General features: G+C 35.2%; 1 protein-coding gene across 3 annotated transcripts in view; it reads left to right on the top strand.

Annotated features, from left to right (window-relative positions):
- Positions 1–21,285, top strand: part of LOC126777615 (A-kinase anchor protein 13) — a 51,018-nt gene that overhangs the window by 8,976 nt on the left and 20,757 nt on the right. For 2 of the 3 annotated variants that reach the window (XM_050500698.1, XM_050500696.1), the window contains exons 3-13: positions 9,387–9,487; positions 10,720–10,836; positions 11,687–11,807; positions 12,902–13,010; positions 13,438–13,543; positions 13,913–14,070; positions 16,007–16,150; positions 16,557–16,623; positions 16,939–17,044; positions 17,855–17,928; positions 18,046–18,131. In XM_050500698.1, coding sequence (XP_050356655.1) covers positions 9,387–9,487; positions 10,720–10,836; positions 11,687–11,807; positions 12,902–13,010; positions 13,438–13,543; positions 13,913–14,070; positions 16,007–16,150; positions 16,557–16,623; positions 16,939–17,044; positions 17,855–17,928; positions 18,046–18,131 — 1,189 coding nt within the window. Of the gene's footprint in view, positions 1–9,386; positions 9,500–10,719; positions 10,837–11,686; positions 11,808–12,901; positions 13,011–13,437; positions 13,544–13,912; positions 14,071–16,006; positions 16,151–16,556; positions 16,624–16,938; positions 17,045–17,854; positions 17,929–18,045; positions 18,132–21,285 lie in introns of all 3 variants that reach the window. The other variant, XM_050500697.1, reaches the window with a different exon arrangement.

The following is a 21,285-nucleotide window of genomic DNA, read 5'->3' as shown; positions in this document are numbered from 1 at the left end:
ACATGTGTATTCTACCAACCCGCATTGGAGCAGCGTGGTGGAATAAGCTCCAAAACCTTCTCCTCAAAAGGGAGAGGAGGCCTTAGCCCAGCAGTGTTACATTAACAGGCTGTTACTGTACAGTGCTTAAGATCCCGAGTTATTGAGTTGAAATCCCGGATCGGGCCAATGAAACGTGTATAGATTTTTCTGGCAATAATTTCTCAATAGCAGTCCGGATTGTGGAGCCGACAATGATTACAACTTTGTTATTGAAAGCACGTAGCTTAGCGTAGGTTGCTGCCCAATCAGATTATGAAAGAGAAATAAGGTAGGTAGATACGATAGTACTCAAGTATTTACGCAAATACATACTATTTGCGTAAATACTTGAGTACTATTGTATCTCCAAGTACACGACAAATACAAGACTCAATCAAAACAATAGATTCACTAAAGGCACGAATAAAACTGTAGAGAATTGTGAGTTTAAAGAGTTGGCTGAACTCCTCACTCACGCTGAGATGGTGGTATACAGATGTGGCAGAATTTCAGTCAATTCTCGATGTTTGCTTTACCATCAAGCACAAGTGAATTATAAATAACACAAGTTAAGCATATGAAAATTAAGGGTTTGAACCCACGATGATCGGTTAAGATTACGCGATCTAAACAGTGAACCATCTCGGCTCATTGGCGCAATATGGTGAAATTATATCCAAACATTGTCCTCAAAAGGAAGCCTTAGCCCAACAGTGGGATGCTTACATACTTTTGACTTAAATATGATCCTGTGTAGGATGTTTAGACATCTCATACGTTTCACAAAATCATTTACTATCTACGAACTGTCACAAATTGTACTAATTGGGTTGAACTGGTCGACATATATAGTTAGTCATTAATGACTTTTATAATCTCGCGTAGTTGAGATTATTTCTCCATCACGCTCAAACGATTTCGATCGTAACGTTACACCACGGATCGTGTTGCATGATATTCCCATACGTTCCCATAAGAAAACTAGAATTATCGCGGCAACAATCGACCTGAAAATACTTCATTGTTGGTTTTTTATCGCATTCAATGTTTGTTATCTTTCGACCGTCGAACGCGTTGAGAACATAGAACGATCTATTTGCTTGCTAGACTTTATCGAAACGTGTTGTACATTTGTTAACTGGATTATATATGTAAAGGAAGTAGTTTGTCAAGTGATGAAGATGTTTGATGGGTGGTTATCCCATTATTTTGAATTTTTTGATATACGTGAATATTCAGAGTTGGTTTATATTTATTAGTAAACATATTGTAAATGAGTTGAAATAAAATACCACATTCCATCGATGCTTACTAAAAAAAAATCGTTAAAAATTAAATCGTTCGTATTTCAAAAACACACAATTTGTATTAATTTTCCATTGGGAAGTTATAATTTTTTGAAAATCTAAATTTTATCTCATCACCTTTCCATGATGCAAATTCAATCTTGTTTCTTTGAGGTCGTGACTCTTTTGTTTTATATAACTAAGAAGCGACAAGTGAATATAGACATGTAACACAAATTTGTTACTTTTACTGTTTTCTTATGCAATTTAAGCAAATATAATGAATTATGTTCACTCACTTATCATATTGTCGTATTCAGAGAATTGATACAAATACGGTAGCAAGCTACGTCAAGTGAATTGTCCCCATTCACAGTACAGTAACAGCCTGTGAATGTCCCACTGCTGGGCTAAGGCCTGCTCTCCCTTTTTGAGGAGAAGGTTTTGGAGCTTATTCCACCACACTGCTCCAATGTGGGTTGGTGGAATACACATGTGGCTGAATTTCAGTGAAATTAGACACATGCAGGTTGATTTCCTCACTGTTTTCTTTCACCGTCAACCACGAGATGAATTATAATCACAAATTAAGCACATGAAAAATCAGTGCTGCTTGCCCGGGTTCGAACCCACGATCATCGCTTAAGATTCACGCGCTCTTACCTGGACCATCTCGGCTTTTTTTTTGTTCCCATTCGCCATAAGATATTTTTCAGATGTTTGTTCGTGTAATCGTCCTTCGTCTAACTTATGCTACGAATCAAGTATAACATTATTTATAAGCTTTTATCTCTCTATATTTTATATTACAATAATTACATATAAAATTTTATTTTAATTTTTTTTTGTAGGACAATATACTTTATATTGCCATTTTCTTGATATTTAATTGGACTAATTCTAATGGAAAATATTCTGTCTAATGTGCTTATAATTTGGATTAAGTCGATTTATTTTTTATTGTACTTTATTTAATGTTCATATTTATTGAACTGTATGTTGCATTTTAATCTTAATAAAATATATTTTTTTAAACAATATATAAAGCGTACTTTTAAATATGACGTTCAAAAAGTTAATTACCCCATAAAAAGAACAAAAGGTCTTCAAGCAAAGCATCTTTCATCTATGTTTACATTATATTAAAGCTTTTTGAGAAAGACAAACGTTATCAAGTGTCCAATCTAGAAGGTCTCTCAATGTTTACAACCTTTGTGCGGATGTTATCCCTCACGAGGGTTCAAACGAACTGGTTTTAATTCGTTCAACAAATAAAACCTTGACAGCGAGAAGTAGGTCACTGGTTCAACATCATTCGTATTATGTATTGTTACATCTTTTCCGAATAATTAGTAAGCGTACTGCGGGTGTATTTAATTTAATTTTTTAATAGAAACTTGCGCTTGTTATCTTTATTTAAATACTAATATTTTAATTACGAAAGTGACTTTGTCTGTACGTCTGTCTGCTGCGCTTTGAAGGCTAAATCACTGAATTTCTTCAAATTTGGTAGGAAGCAAGCTTTGACACGGAGAACACGTTGTGTTTACCCCCAATGTACGTACCTATTCTCAAAAATGATGAAAATTGGGTCAAAACATTTTGTTAAAACGCCGTTTCAATAAAATTAAACAAAATTATTATCAGTCTTTAGTAGACGGACGAGCATATGGGCCACCATGGTAAGTGGTCACCAACGCCCATAGACATTAATTGTAAGAAATGTTAACACAAAATTGTAAGAAATGTTAACCATCGCTTAAATCACCAATGCGCCACAAACCTCGGGAACTAAGGTGTTATGTCCCTCGTGCTTATAATTACACTGGCTCACTCAACCTTCAAACCGGAACACAACAATACCAGTGCTGTTTTGAGGTAGAATATCTGATGAGTGGGAATATCTGATACCTATTCAGACGAATTTGCACAAAGCCCTACCACCAGTTAAAATATTCAGCGCCATGTTTTCTTAAAGGCATTACATGCCAAAACTATATTCAATAAGTCGTTTAGTTGTCACTTATTCGTGTATAATATAAATGTACGTTATGTAAATGCGTACAATCCAAGTTCATAATCGTTATCGTTTCAAGTTTAATAAACTTACGTAACGTAAAATACGATTCAAAAGTGCTTGTAAGAGTCCACTTTAATGTATACTAATATTAGATTATATCATACGAGAGCCGGTTGGCGTGGTTGGTAGATACTTGCCTTTCACGCCGAAGGTTGTGGTTTCGATTCCTACCCAGGACAGACATTTCTGTGCATGAACATGTCTGTTTGTCCTAAGTCTGGGTGTAATTATCTATATAAGTATGTATTTATAAAAGAAAAGTAGTATATGCAGTATATCAGTTGTCTGGTTTCCATAGCACAAGCTTTGTACAAGCTTAATTTGGGATCAGATGGGCGTGTGTGAAAAATGTCCTAGGATATTATTTATATATATATATATATATATATATATATATATATATATATATGCGAAAATAACTATGTCTGTCTGTTACGCTTTCACGTCTAAACCATCTCAAAGATTTTAATAAATTTTGGCATGAGGAATGCTTGATCCCCGAGGATGGACGTAAGTTACTTTTTTATACCTAACACATTTCATACTAACATGCTGACGAAATCTCTTTGTAAAGATTCTCCCGTGATTGGATTGTAATAGTAGCTCTTCGCCACATGCGATTTTGACCTCGGCGGAGAGCTGTATCACAAGATGCACAAGTATATTAGTGTTCAGAAACCTAGCCTTTTAATCGTTAGCACACCTTTCCCTATTTCTTTTGCCTTTAATTTGGAGTAATGTATTTAATGATGAGGATTTATGGATTATAGATTAGGTAAAGATTACAAGGTCGTGATTGACGTACAAGTTTCGAACCTGCGCTGTAAAAGGTACGGATTAGTATTTAGTTCTCTGTGGTATTATACTAAAGTTTCTGAAAATCAGCCATGATTGGAAATATTAAGTGTGAAATAAACGTTGCACGAGTTGTGAATTGAAGCAATTTGTATTTCTTATTATATTCAGACAACCGTTACGGTATTGTTCGTGGCTTTTTAGTATTCATCACAGTAGCGGCTACATTTCGTTATGTACAGTTTAAATTGAGTTAAAATTGTAATAGTTTGAAAATATTGTTTTTTTATATATGTATATTATTCTATAAATAAGTTAAAAATGCTTTAATAACCGTATTTTTTAATTATAATAAATTACCCTAACAATAAACACCAAAAATAACGTATAAATGACGTACATAGTATTTACTCTCATCGTATTTCATACCAATTAGAAAACAATATCCGGTATAAAATATTTTACATCATATAATTTCATGTTAATTATAAACTTTGAGGAACGAGAACGAAGAGATAAAAGAGTTGGGTGATTAGAATTCGCAAACTCTCTGTAATTAAACCTCTCGAAGATCGGGTTCCTTATTCGAGCATCAGATTAAAACTGTTCTACTGTATATAAAAAAATCTTAAAGTTACAGCTGCTCAAACAAAAACCATTATATGTAGAATGTTGCCGCTATAATAAAAATGTACGAGGTTATTTAGTTGCAATAAAACCTTTTTTGTAAAGATTTTATTTTGATAATTCGACAGTTACTAACCTAAACAAAAATTTTATGGTTGTTATTTAACGAAATTCCATGATATGAAATTGTAATAAGTGTCTTAGTCTTAAAAAAATAATACTAACAAATCGCTTTTATAGCAAACAAAATACATAAGTTGACATAAAATGAAAACATAAGTTTGTAAGCATGTTTTTAAACATAAGTTTTTATGTCTCCTCATGAAACCGATTAATATTTAGATACCCGTCCCGGCTTCGCAAGGGTAGAATAAGCGTCCACATAATACGTTTAAACCGTAATACCGTAATATTCTAAATCTTTGATTTACGCTACGACCCCCAGTAATACTCTCAGTGGGCATGACTTTTCCCGACATCTTTAACGATTATCGTCATATTTCAGCCAATTTGCTGAAAACCATAATGAATACACCTAAACCCTTGCCATGAAACACTTCGTTCATTCGTTCATTCACTGGTGGTAGGGCTTTGTGCAAGCGCGTCTGGGTAGGTACCACCAACTCATCAGATATTCTACCGCAAAACAGCAGTACTTGTTATTGTTGTGTTCCGGTTTGAAGGGTGAGTGAGCCAGTGTAATTACAGGCACAAGGAACATAAAATCTTAGTTCCCACGGTTAGTGGCGCATTGGCTATGTAAGTGATGGTTGTCATTTCTTACAATACCAATGTCTAAGGGCGTTTGGTGACCACTTACCGTCAGGTGGCCCATATGCTCGTCCGCCTTCAGACTAGACAGTTCGGTAGACGGCGAGTGGACGTATTATATTTTGTAGTGATAGTGTTCGTATTGTCACCGGCGCTAAAACTGTGCAATTTAACTTCAATCGGTTAAGTGGAATAAGCTCCAAACCTTCTCCTCAAAAAGGGAGAGGAGGTCTTAGCTCAGCAGTGAGACATATACAGGCTGTTACTGTACTGTTACTGGTTAAGTGGAACTGGTTTAAAATACAGTTGCAAGATTTGACCCTTAACCGATATCAAGGAATGAGGTGTCAACATATTTGTCTCTATTTCTATATTTTTTATGTATGTTCGGCTGTAAATTTTATGTTTTCGAACCGATCTAGATAATTATTTTATTTTTATTATTTTATAGATGTAAGGTTAAAAAAATCCCGTCCTTAGGGCTTAAATATGCTTCATACCAGACTTCATCAAATTCATTTCAGCTTTTTAGCCGTGAAAGCCTAACAGACAGAGTTACTATCGCATTTATAATATTAATATGGATATCAGTAAGACGTATACACATAGGGCTTGTAAAAATGTGTACACTGTACCCTACCACCGCCATTAAACACTCGCTTCACGTATGACCACATAACCGGATCATCCTCAGGAAATAGAGTCTACAACGAACGTTACTAAAATACTAACTCGTGGATTATAGTAAAATAATTAATTTCCTAGAAAACCTTTTAGGATTATATAAATCTAATAATTAATATTGTAGCTAAACTCGGCTCATTTGTGACCCACATTAGTTAATTTATTTCTAAGAATTAAAAACTTGGGTAATAAATATTTATAGCTTTTTCCAATCACAGGAAGAGTAAAGACAAATAAGAACTAGAACATTGAATTCAAGTGATATCATATATATTCATTATGGGTTCAAGAAAATATGGTGTTCTGAATATCGGCGAAGTTGCTATCGGAACTTTGTAAGTGTTTTACATAGTGTTTATTATAAATAGAAATATATGAATCAACAACTTTTTGTAGCGTATAATAAAGTAGAATTATTAGCAAATGGAGTATGTAAATCTAAGGATTGTTTATCTTTACTCCTTCGATTGGAATAGAGTATACATTCAATTATTACCTTCGTGGTCTCTCACCTGGCTCTCACAGCACGGACGGCTGGAGCGGCTAATGAGAGTGCAGCAGCGAGAAAGCGGGAGAAATATGACCCCTTGTGTAAATTTTTTTTATTTGTGTCACTAGCGTTCTAGGCGTTGGGATGTTGGGGGTCGGATGCCCTTACTTTAATCAGGGAGATTGGCTGTCGCCTTAGAGAGAGGGGATTTGACAATCGCTCCGGGTCCTACTTGGCACAGAGGTTGTCCATTGCCGTACAGCGTGGAAATGCGGCCTGCATTATGGCTAGCTTTGAGTCGGATGGGAATCGGGGGGGACTATTTTAAATTTGATTAAAAAAAATGTCATAGTTATCTTTTGTAATAATAATGATTATTAATTTAATGCCATTCAAGCGTTAATTGCTATGTTCTTATATATTTAGCTGGTGTCGTTGTAACTTAGAAAAAAGGGCAACCAGTTGTTGTTCAATAGTCACTTATTATTTGGACAATTAACGCATTCATATCATGTGAGGCATTTATTTTTAAATTATAGACAGACGCTTCAATTTTTTTCATTTATATAGATTTATTTCTTCTTTATCAAACTGAAATTAAAACTATGTATAGTATAATATATGTATATGGAAATTAAATATAATTACTAACAAACGGAAATATTTGCTTCATCTGGAAATAGGTCGACTAATTGTCGGTTTTTAGTAACATCAAAGAAATCAAGCTCGGTAAATGTTTGTATTCTATCCACACTTAATTTGCTTAGTAGTATTGCTGTTGCGACATTTTCGTATGTTGGCAATATTTGAGAATACTTCTTTCCAATAATAATGATTGCATCATGTAACGGGGTTGCTTCTATTATCACAAGACAGTACAATAACAATACTTTCTTACTTTTATACGTCAATGAAACTTTAATATCTATAAACATGACGCGAATAAAACTTATTATGAATTGTTATCGATAGTAACATTAAAAAAAAACTGAAACAGTTTTAAAACTTTGTTCTATAACTTATCAATCAATTCAGGCACCAAGTTTGTGTATACTTTTATATATTAATATTTTGTGTTACATAGAATAAAGCTTTAACCGACCCGCATTGGAGCAGCGTGGTGGAATAAACTCCTAACCTTCTCAAAAAGGGAGAGGCCTTAGTCCAGCAGTGTGACATTCACAGGCTGTTACTGAGTTTACTACTAGAATAAAGCGGAGTTTTCGATTTCTAATATAATTATGATTGTTTATCTATAAAATTTCCATTTTTAATTGTTTTGGAATACATCATGCGTGAAAAGGAAAGGCTAAGGCCTACTCTCCTTTTTTGAGGAGAGGGGTTGGAGCTTATTCCACCACGCTCCTCCATCTTGCTCCGTCCTTGCATCAACGTTGCGACTCCTTCGAATCTAAACATTTTAAAAAGTTACAGCCTGTGAATATCCCACTGCTGGTATAAAGGCCTCCTCTCCATTTTTTTTGAAGAGAAGGTTTGGAGCTTATTCCACCCTGCTGCTCCAGTGCGGGTACGTGGAATACACATGTGGCAGAGTTTAAGTGAAATTAGATACACGCAGGTTTCCTCACAATGTTTTCTTTCAATGTCAAGTACGAGGTAAATTATAAACACAAATTAAGCACATGAAAATTCAATGGTGCTTGCCCGAGTTTGAATCCACGATTATCGGTTAAGATTCACGCGTTCTAACAACTGGGCCATCTCGGGTTTCCATGTTATTGTAATATCATTGAATTCACAGAAAACTGAACAGAAAAGAACTGATGATTTTCATACAACTGTACTGGTTTTAATCATAGCTAAGAACGCTCTCGATCAAGTCACCTTAAAAACTAAAATACGATAAAATCGGTTCATCCACTCAGTACAATGCCATAGACAGACACACAGATACACATGTAAAACTTATAACTTATGTTTTCATAGGGTTAACAAAGATAACTGGGTCATATTTGACCTCCATTTGCTATTAATCCCGATAGAAACACCAGTATGGGAAAGTCAATATCCGTTTCATGGGCTTTTCCGGACGATAGCGACGGATAACTTCCAACATTAAACGCGATATGAAATACAGATTGATTTATGGAGCGAACTGATTTCCGATTTTTTCCCTATCATATAAATTACCCTTCGTGAACCTTAAAGAATGTGTGTACATGTAAGAGCGAGCTTTCATTCGATTTATTGTTATCCTCTAGCCTCCAGCTTACAACTTTATTACATAAATTGTATTATTATAGTAAATAAATGTTAATAAAAAATCATTATTAATTACCATCTATTATATACATCATTTTGTATATACGCTGTTGACGTTTTGATTGATTTCGAAGGAGTTCCTTCCTCTAGATTTAATTGTAGGTTTAAAATCAGACCATGCTCATCATGAAAATGCAATGTCTTCGAAATTTAAATCTACATTTAAATTAAATAATATTTGTAAGTTCGTTAACTTACAGATTCGATTTCCGTTAGCGTTTTATATTCAGAATTTTCACTTGTAATATTTTCAATGTAAATAAATTATAAGTTTTCAGAGCGATGATAATCATTTCTAACCCGATTTAATGCATGGTGTATTTATTTGTCATGTTATGTGTTGTTACAGACGAAGGCGGCGGCAGTTCTGACTCCAGGTCGGACAGCAGCGAGGACGAGGTGACGGAACACGTAACCCCAACTCCAACGATGGCCGCCGCCAGGGCACAGGTACCAATACAAGTAAAGATCAATTTATATACATTTTTATTATATAAGATTGTTATTATATTATTACGCATTAGATGTTAGAGATCGATATTTATTGCTCAGGTCAAGTAAATATACAACTAATAAGCGTATTTCGAATTTATCATTATAACTGGTTCATTAGTGTCAGAAAATCTGATCCATTTGTTGTTTAGAGGATCGGAATTGCGATTTAACAGAGAAATGCTGCTAGCATTCTCGCAAGCATTCCACGCGGTTAAGCGGAAATTATTAAGGTTGATCTGTTGATTTAGTTGAACCTTGTATCATATTATATTAGAAAATATAATATTTCAAATTTCTCGAAAATAACCCAAAATTTATGATAAAATAAGGGAAATTATTATATTCAATCTTAGAGATTTACTTTAGAATAATATCCAAGTTCATATTATACTTATACCAAAACAATGCTTAAATATATAAGCTGTATTATGTATTCCTAACTGATATGATAAAACATTTTAGAAGTAGGTCAGATGTAATTAAATAAAATGTGCCAATATTTTACCATATTTAAATATAAATCAATTAATTTTATGACATAAACAATTTACATCGATCATATATAATAAATTATATATTGTACACGGACTAATTTATTGACTTTATTTACTCTAAGATATCAGTAGAGGAAAAATAGTGCGTATGGTGCTCTGGTCTGGCAGGAACTAGAGCCAAGACGGCAAGATTGTTTTTCTCACTTTTTGTGATAATGCTGTTGCCCTACTGACCTTTATAGCGTCACCGGACGTAAGGGCGAGTGCTAGACCTCGCCTGCGAATGACGTACATCCTGAGGGTGCATACTATGAGATCGCACCTCGGCTCAGGGTGTAGTTCTTTTCATACTACTATGAATTTACGTCACGTCCGTTTGCGTGACGCCACTAGCCGGGATTCCCGTTTCCGCCGGCGGAAATGTTGAATGCGTGAACTATGTAAGGTTTCCCTTCGAAAGGAAGCGTTCGCGATGTTTATATTAACGTTATTCTCTTGCAGGACCTGTACAGGTGAATACTGTACACCTTTTATATTTCTTGAAAAATATGTTACGAATTGGAAATTTAATCAATTTAATGTTGTTTTTAAACAATAAATTTAATATAATATTTACAAAATATTTAATACTAGGTACGAAAACGCCGACGTCGTCATACACTCTCAAGCTATTTAAATATTTGTATGTATCAGGTGCCCACGATAAGCGTGACGCCGCACAGTCCAGGCGTGCTCGACGACAGCCTCCAACAACTGCGACGGTTGCATGCTGCGGTGCAACGCATGCGAGCGGCGCCGTTGCCACTTCTGGTACACAACACAAACTATTAACAAAAATAATTACTGCGTTTCTTGCCGGTTCTTCCCCGTAGAATTTAAATTCTAAATCGGTGGTTACATTAATATAATCTTGTAAAATCACGTTTTAAAAATGCTTGTTGAAGACTGCTTGAATGAAAATACTTTAATCAATTACAATAGAGATTCCTAACACATATTAATAAAGTAAATAATGATTCTCTTAATATTAGTTCTTCTTTTTGTTTTTTAAATTTATATTAGATAGATAATTGTTCATCTATAATAATATTATAAATGCTAAAGTAACTTTGTTCGTCTGTTACGCTTTCGCGGCTAAACCACTGAACCGAATTTGATGAAATTTGGTACGCTGCAAGCTGGAACCCAAGAACAGATATAGGTTACTAACACCAGTCCCCTTTTAAAGGCAGGCTAAGCCGCGGGCGGAAACTAGTTTTTTTTTTTACAAAAATAAATAGTACTATCAATATATTTAGTGTATGTAAAAACACTGCTGAACAAATGCAACACACATTATTAAATGATGGTTTTCTTCTACACAGATAACGTTATTGAGAGTAAATATTAAACAAGTAAGAATGTCTATAACTGCTCGCTGAAAGTGATACCGCGATATTTATTGATGTTAAAACTATTTATATTCTCATAGTAAAGATTAAGTAAGCTCCTTAAAAAGGCCATAGCCTAGCAGTGGGATATTCACAGGCTGTTACTATACTTAAAAAATTAAATAAAAAAACATGATCACATTACCAATGTTTGAAACGGATTGTTCAAAGCGATAATAATGTATTTTACTCCAGAAACTAGTTCCTAATGTATATTTTTCTCTTTCCAGGCAACAGGTACCAGTCGCTTAAGCACTTCATGTCCATCACTTTGCAAAGATGGCGTCGTGGAGCCGGAGTGCTCATCGCCCACACACTTGGATTTTTACCCGCAAAGTAGAAAAGGCAGTTGTGAGTATTCGACTATTTAAAAAAGACTTTTGTGAATGGCAAATTGCTACTTATACGAGCATTCTGAGAACGAGTATTTAAAAGTTTGTGTTTCACTCAAATATTATTTGAGACCCGATCCGGTTTCACACTTGTAAGTAGATAGGCGTATAGTCTCGCGGACCTTAGAATCCTTTTAAGGAATACTACCCCATATTAGTATCCCATTATATTCATATAACTTTATCAATTTACACAGCACACGCTATAGAAGCTTTATAGCAATGAAAACTATCGGTTCGGTAAACAGTGATTACTGCTTTTATTTCATTTAAAAAGCTGCAAAGCGACCTTTATTTGTCACACATATATAATAAATTACATACTTTGTATTACCTTCCTCGTGATTCAGTTCGTTTCCTGGTGAAAATAAAATAAAATTCCACACATCTTTAGATTATTTATTTATAACAATTTTCTTCTTCAAATATCTGCAAGTACCGCTGCATTCTGTCTGCTTTATTTGTGTCTATTATATTCATCTCGTATTTAAGACACAATGAGGCAAAACCTCTTGATAAAACCAGTGTACGACGCCTTAAATTTAGCCATATGAGAGTGTATACCCATTAACTCGCAGTGACGCAAAGCGGAGAGAAAGAAATGTGATCTTCAAGCCATATTCGTTTACTGTTTGTTACCGTTCTATGTTTAAATTATAACGATCCTTTTGCTTTTGCCGTATTCGGCCAAAAATAACTCAAAACAAAATATACACGTGGATATTTTTGTAATCGCAAAAATCGAACCTATTATAACTTTATTATTATGCAATACTCGAATGATTTATGACATTATACTATTAATGTGCTTTCCGTACAAAATGATGATAAATACTATAGGATTTATTATCTTACACGTATTTCGAGGAAATTTTAAACATAAATTTGTCACCCCCATAAATTTCCGTCTAGAATATGAGCTGTTATCTTTAAAGAAACCTTCAATATTAATGTTTATGGGGTGGAGATGTACTTCTACCAATTGCCCATAGGTACGAGTCTGATACCTCATGGTTTTTTTTACATTTAAATTTATTAAAACATGATTGTTAGGTGAATCCCGTCAATGGGGTATATGGGAGCGACGTGATGAAGGTCGCAGAAGCTCGTGGGCGGCGCTGGAGCCCGGGGCCAGGTTACATGACACTCAAAGACAGCGCAGGTAAGTGAACAATTTTTATGTTTATGAATTTCATTTACCAAAATAATTAATAGACCAAATAGGTCTATTCCATATTTTGGTAAATGAAATTGTATCCGATCTCCGACTAGTATATGACAATATTAATTTATATATGTATGCATACTAAAATAAACCTGGCAGATGTTTTCGTTCGTGTGTATCGCTTGAACGGTATAAAAGTTGAAGTGCTGAAGCGCAATCTAGCAATGAGTTACAACAAAGTGGACTTCATTAAAATCTTCTTCATGAAAAAATACATATATGTAATGTTCGGCCCATCTTTGTCGAAATCTATTAATAAACAAATAAAAAAAACATTATTTTATATACTGTGGATTATCTTTCATTTAGCCGCTAACTACTTCCCTACCAGGATTGACTATGCTAATAAAACTGTGTATTTCAGTACTCTCAATGGACACAGCGCTTCGCTATCTTCCATGGAGTCGGAGAGCGAAGTTCCACGACCAGTGCGACACTCGACACACTCGCTGAATGACAATGATCTCGCTGTTAGTATGCTTTTGAACTGGTAAAATGCGTGCTCTCGCCTTTAAACACTACTATTGTTAGTTGAAGGAGTCATAAGGAGTCAAACTGAATTGTCACCATCGGCAGAACACACTGGCACTGACAGAAATATGACCTCTTACATTTTCAATGTACCGCCATCCATTGGATTTACTCGGCGGGAGGGCTTCACGCGGCGGTCGGGGGAGGAGCTATTGCAACTCCGGCACGAGAGACATAACATCTTAGTTCCCGAGGTTGGGGGCGCATGGAGTGGGGGGGGGGAAGGTTAATATCTCTCGCAGCGCCACGACCAGGCCCGCTAGGTGGTGTGGCGGGCGTTTGTCTGAGTGCGCTGGTCGGTCCCGCAGAAGGAGTTCGAGAAGGTGACGGCGGCGCTGCGCGCGGCGGCCGGCTCGCCCGCGCCCGCCGCCCGCCTGGCGCCGCGCCTGCCGCTGCAGAAGTCCGTGTCCACGCCCAGCATCGTGGCCGCCGTGCACCCCGCGCAGCCGCCGCCGCCGCCCAACGCGTGAGTACACAGCGCTCATGTACATCGATATCTCATTATACTCAGTCTTCCCCCCTTCTCTCTCTCTCCCTCTCTCCATTTTTTCTCACTCGTTTTTGAATCTAAACAGTCGAGAATGGCTAGTAAATATATTTCGTTATGATTGTAAACAAAATTATGATACGAATTCGAAGCATACATCTCAACCATTGTCGCAGCTAACTCGTCCCTTTTATTCCACCACGCTGCTCCAATGCGGGTTGGTAGAATACACATGTGACAAAATTTCAATGAAATTAGACACATGCAGATTTCCTCACGATGTTCTCCTTCTCCGTCAAGCACGAGATGAATTATAAACATAAATAAAGCACATGAGAATTCAGTGGTACTTGCCCGGGTTTGAACCCACGATCATCGGTTAAGATTCATGCGTTCTTACCACTGGACCATCTCGGCTTAATACATATCTATTTTATATAAATTTTATAAATATTTACTATTATGGTACGTTTAAATAAACTAGGTAGAAGTCGTAAATAAGAAAATATTAATATAAATTCGTTGATTATTTATATATGTAATAAAAAATATTTTTTACGCGAATATTTTATTTTCATCTCGCCGTAAAGGTCAACTGTTTAGTGATTTGTAATATTATATAATAATATTCAATTAAAGGTTTATAAGGTATTTTTACTGTGCATGGTTTTACATAATTATTTATTAAATTATTATTATAATCTGTGCATGTTAAAAGTCGATGTTTTTTTTTTCATTGTTTGCACTGTTTCGCTTTGCTGAAATGGAAAGCACTATTACCAGTTAACTACGGATACTGGCATAAGATTTTTTCGTCATTAACGTATTTACTTTGCTTTTTTGAAACGAACTAAAAAAAATAATAGTTTTTATTTAAATGGTCGTCTTCGATATTATATTATTATAAATAAAATACGTCAAAAGTCTTCACAAAAGTAAAGTAATAATGGCTAAAAGTATGACATCAAAGGTGCTTAAGAAACTTTGTCGTTATTACACGTACGACCGGTTTCTCAAAGGCTGTTTTTGCCCAACCATTGATAAAATCGTAATTTCTTTCTAATACACTTATACCCAACTTTGATTGCTTATTCAAACAAATAAATCGCCAAAAATGTTTGTTAATTCTATAGAAAGTTTTGTATTATTAATCACTGCTAATCGAACTGTAGATTAAAAAAAATTAAGAAAACTAAGCTTTAAAAGTGCTTATATTATCAGCTGTTAGGACTTTTTTTGGATCGGAATTACGCCGCAATGATTACGATCAGTGAATTTGAGTAAAAAGTATTTTTTTGTATTAAAATGAGATCCAAAAAGTGCCTGTATAGATGTCAAGCATCTATACAGGCACTTTTTGGATCTCATCTATCAACAATGAGCATAAGTTATATAAAACAAACATTTCTAAGGTTAAGAAATTTTTGTTTAATATACTTTATTCGTATATAACGAAGACTCCATGGGTATACTAAAAATATTAATATATATAATTCGTCTACGTAAATATTATTTTTTTTAAAAAATTCTTTTACTTTTGTGTTTTATAGAGTCCATATTTTGATTAAAAATAATGCAACGGTGTCCTTTGCCGTAATATCTTGATGTACATATATATCAGTTTTAATGGAGTTGTAATCGTCGAGCCTTTCTCGTCCACTGCTGGACATAGTCAATCCAATGCCACGCCACTTAGCTGAGCCGATTTTAATGGAGTGCAATAATAAATAATAAAAAAGATTATGCTGTGCAGTAATGTAGTCTACAGCTCTATGAGATACAAATGTTGACAAACTTCAAAAATAATGTTAGGTTAGGTTATAGCCTTTGAGAAACGGGTCGGTAGTAGTATACAATCTCGATGGTACCAGTATTGTATACGCCTACGTGTATTGTACGTCTCGCTCGGTGTTAGCCTGTCGGCCGGTGGTGCGAGCGAGACGGAAAGCGACGAAGACGCCTCCGCGGCGACCGTCGGTGCCACCGCACAATTACCCGGCAGAAGGAACAATACCCACCAAGAACATCTCGGATTGCATCGGTTGGCCTTCTTGGAACAGTGAGTGAACTTTAATACGATAGGAATAGGGTACGATTTGCAATGAAGGTGACACGACTGGGTATACAATATGTTATTTGGACTCTAAATTGTAAGGAATAGAGGTTAGTTTCGTTCGACTGTAATGCTTCTATTATTTACAAAATTGAATTATAGGCAATTTTGTTTAGGGAGTTTTGTTATATTTTAAAAAACAGGTAAGATTTAGTCTGTTTTATAAAACATGTTTTTTTTTTTTAAATATTCAATTACGATTTTTAATAATTATTTGTTTATGCATGATTTTAAAGCACAGTGCTTCGCTTAACGTGTTTGTTTAGTATTTTCGAGATACGGGTTTGCATGGAGAGAATGAGAAAAAAACAGTTCATTTTTTTTAAATAAAGTTTTGCTTTCCTTCAAATAGGGCGGCGTACGACCACCACGCCGAGAAGCGACGGAAACGAGGCAGCTTGTTCTTCAGAAAGAAGAAGGTTCGTTTGGAATTATATCTAATCGTAGACATTTCGGGAATCACCTAAATTTTTTTTTTATCTAACAAAAAAAGTGGTGTCAGTGTCAATGCACTCACAAGAATTGATGTATAAACATGTGATGTGAGCGCATGGACGGTTTCACGCATACAATAATGAATTTTACGCTGACGTCATCTGACGCACGAAATGTTATGCTTACTCGTAAGATGAGTCGCTCGAAGCCTCAGTTGGCCCCTTCCGCGCACCGAGCGCTAAGACGTCAGTCGGTATTACTGAAAGACATAAAATAAATAGTCAACAAACATCCCGCAGGACAAGTCGCGCAAGGCGGCGCACGCGTGGCAGGCGGCGCCGCCCGCCGGCCACTGCGACTGGTGCGCGCGCGCGCTGGCCGACGCGCCCGCGCTCTACTGCGACCGTGCGTGCACTCCCACACCTCACTCCGCATACCTCACTCGTTACACACTTTTATTTACAATTAGCATTCGCCCGCGTGTTAGGGGGGAGAGGGGTGCTTACTAGGTGAAAAACGTGGCCTCCATCCGTCCTTGGGATTCAAGCTTGCTTCATATTAAATTTTATCAAAATCGGTTCAGTGATTTAGCCTTGAAATCGTAACAGAGAGAAAATTTAGCATTTATATTTTTATATATACCGGGAAAGCAAATGACGCCACTCCACCTGATGGTAAGTGGTAGTGGAGCCCAAACGCGACGACGGCTAGTACAGTCGTGTAGAATGTTCTGCACTAGCCGCCCCCGCCTTGCCGGCCCGCAAGATGCCTCTTCACGCCTCGTTTGAAGGAACTCAGGTTGTAAGAGGAGGGGAACACGTGTGCTGGTAAATAATTCCATTTTTTAGTGGTGCGACAAAGAAAAGAGTTACCAAATTTCTTCGTGTTTGATAAATGAGCAATGGAATTGATGTCACAGTAGGGCGGTGACATCGAGAGTATTATATTAGTATAGATTGGGTAACGAAATAAACATTATGGGTATTCTATTTACGCACGATGTTAGTCACAGGTTATTGCCTAGGTGATAAGGTTGCAGATTCTGTGGTCTAAGTACAAACCCCTGGTCGGGATTATAAAAAGTTATTGGGTCTGTCATTATATTTTAACAAAGCAATGTATTTTTTTAATTGATTCTCTCTCACACACACACACTCATATCCTAATTTCCTTAATCTAAGAATGATTTAGTAATTGTCTCTCATAATGTTTCAGATTGTACCATGACAGTACATCAGAATGTATGCAAAGATTACATCGTGGAATGCAATAAACCTAAATCTTCGAAGGTTTGTATTTCACAATTTTGAATGAATTAATTTTATTAACACAATTTATTTTTTATGCTTTCTTTACATTCAAAAGGAACAAGACTTTAAAAATTTTATTCAATTTATCATTCGCAGACTTCAGTCGGTAAATCTCTAACAGCCAGCAGCGGGAAGAGCAGCAAGCGTAGTTCTGTGTCTGGTCAATCGCAAAACTCAAATAGGTAAGTGAAACCTCTTTTTAAACGAAAAAGTCGTAAAAATTGATACGTGTAAATATAACAGATAAAAAATAACAAAATAAGTAACGTAAATACGGAGTTAATTATAATTTGTAAGGCATATGTTTTGCTGCTTTATTTTTTCATTGCAAGGATCCTGTGGCAAATGGAAGATGTTATCCAGCCATGAAGACGCCATTTTATATAATGCATTTAATGTTTATTTGCGTGCGGTAATGTGTGATTGTATTTATTTGGACACGCAGCTCGTGCAGTTCATACAGGGAATATTTTAACTACGTTCAATTTTATATAATAATGAACATTAATTTGATTATAAGAGGATACACAAGTATGAGACACCGATGTTTTTGTTTTATTATTGTCACTCTCCTGTCGTTCTTCTCTGCTACTGTAACTTGCTTCGTAATATTGCTAGACTTTCTTTTATGTGTTGTTTTCTAGCAGTCTTATTAGTCATTTTTCGGTTTGGTTATCTATCTTCTGTTTTTGTTTGTTTGTTTTTTGTTTATTCGGACGAACGGGATGTCTTCTTATAACGAATTTGGGTGTGTGGATTGATTGAGGTGTTGTCACTTTTTTTTAAAATAGGATACAAGTATTTAATTGTTTGATTTGATACGGTTAAATATTTACAATTTGGACGCATTAAATTGTTAAAAATTAGCCGTTACGTAATTTTTTCATTTTGCCCGTAGACGATGTTAATGATAATTTTGATTTCACAGAGCGTTGAGGATGTTAGGTTGATTATTGAAAGATTATTAGGGAAGCCTGATTGAAAATGATTATTTTATAAATAGGTCCTTTTTAACAGAATCACCTGATTACTTTTGGTTCGAAAATAATAATAATATCCTAGGACATTTTTCACACATGACCATCTGATCCCAAATTAAGCTTGTACAAAGCTTGTGCTATTTTATTTATTTATTTATTTATTTATTTATTTATTAGGGAAACATACAGCATATCGTATATTACAACTTAATATAATAATCATATTTTAACACTTATGCCAGTTAAGTTTCCACTACTGTTTTAACAGGGAAGTGGACTAATTTTGATGTTACATAAAATATAACTATTTATGACAAAGTAAAATTTTAACGTAAATATGGTTATGGTTAATTACTAATAAGTATTTTTCACAAGATTATAAAATTTACTTAAACTATTTTTAAACAGATCAATGTGGTTGTATTTTCTATTATGACTATTACAAGATCTTAGAATAAAAGAATTAAAGAATTAAAGAATATGGAAACCAGACAACTGATTTACTACATATACTACTTTTCTTTTGGAAATACATACTTATATAGATAATTACACCCAGACTCAAGACAAACAGACATGTTCATGCACACAAATATCGGTCCTGGGTGGGAATCGAACCCACAACCTTTGGCGTGAAAGGCAAGTATCTACCAACCACGCCAAACGGCTCGTCAAAAAAAAAATATATAGTCCGGTCATTGGGTAGGATCATACTAACAACTATCAAAGTGATACTGATCTAGCAAATTTCAACCCTGTTTGTAACTTAATACGATTTAAAATGGTTAAATGGTAATTGGTAATGAGGATACACGAACAGATCGGTGATTAGACGTTTACTCCATATTAGATTAATTCTTGGAACCGTAAACGCTGACACAGCTCAATGTAATGTGTACAAAAGCATTATAAAGTTTCTCTACACGAGGACTTCTATCGTTGAGATTTTTTGATTATTTTTGAAATATAAGTTCCGGTTTCCCCACGATGTTGACCTTCATTTACATATTTTTAGGCAGGATTTAATACATTTAAATAGATCTTCGATAAGTCAATAGAAAGTTTTGACTGTTGACAGACGTAAATAATAAAACATTTACAATTTATATTGGCATTATTATAATGGTATGAGATCAACTGTCTATGTATTATAGGATTTAGAATATAATAAATAATAACGATGACAGTTACGCTATTATAAAAGTATATTGTTTTAATAACAATTTCAACAATGTACCAAAAAGGTTTTATTCGGTAAAATTTTACAGTTAGGCAGTTACTATTAATAAAAACGATAAATCTAAAGCTGAATAAGTATTTTTAGACAAAAACTTGCGTAACAAATATAAAAATGCTTGCGTATAACGAAATCGATATATTTAACTACATTTGTTCAATCATTGGAGTTTAGTGAGGTAGGGGAATTTATTTTATTTTATGGAATGCAAGTGTAGTACTCAACCAGTAAGTTAGTTATTCTAGGAGACGAAATACATGTCCTTGGAAAGTATGTATAAGATTAATAATCAAAACACGATGGAGCATCTCAATCGGTCCACTGTCATCGCGTAAACAAATCCTGTAAATATATTGGTGTTGGTAGCAAGAAGCAGTCGACGGGGTGCTACTCGCCGTGGCGCCGTGTCGCGACCAAGCTCGGCGTGCAGTAAGTGCGCTATCATACGATCAGGTCCACGTCATTAACGTTTTGACGTATTTTCATCGTGGTTGTGATTTTTCTTAAATATACAAATTGAAGACACTGAGATTCTATTTGTATCAAATCTTTAAGTGGATATTTTAGGTTAAACCTGATCATTGTACATTACGTACATTGTTATTTATAATGAATGATAAGTATATAAAGTGGCTGTAAAATGTTTTGAGGGGTCGATCACATATCCGCGATAAAAATTCGTTAAAATATCGTTATTACTTTCCGACTGTCCCATCGCACGTACCATCGTCTCGTTCTAATTCTTCGTCATTTCGACTCGCCGTTGTTTCTGATAGGTTGAGATATTTGTTTTTGTTTATTATTTCTGTTTAGTTTCGTCGAAAAGGTTGATTTGATTTCGGGGTACTTTTAATTGTAACGAGCGTTTATGAAAGTTTTAACAATGACATTTTAATTCTAGACATGTAAATATTTTAATTGGTGACAACCTTGTGCAAGCCCTTCCGGTTAAATACTATTGACTCCTTACATATTCTACCGCCAAACAGCAATAGTTAGTATTGTTGTGTTCCAGTTTGAAGAATGAGTACCGTACCGTAACCGTAACAGCCTGTGAATGTCCCACTGCTGGGCTAAAGGCCTCCTCTCCTCTTTTTGAGGAGAAGGTTTGGAGCTTAT

The sequence above is a fragment of the Nymphalis io genome, chromosome 23 (assembly GCF_905147045.1).
Source record: "Nymphalis io chromosome 23, ilAglIoxx1.1, whole genome shotgun sequence".
NCBI lineage: Eukaryota > Metazoa > Arthropoda > Insecta > Lepidoptera > Nymphalidae > Nymphalis > Nymphalis io.
This window is presented reverse-complemented; position numbering and strand designations above follow the sequence as displayed.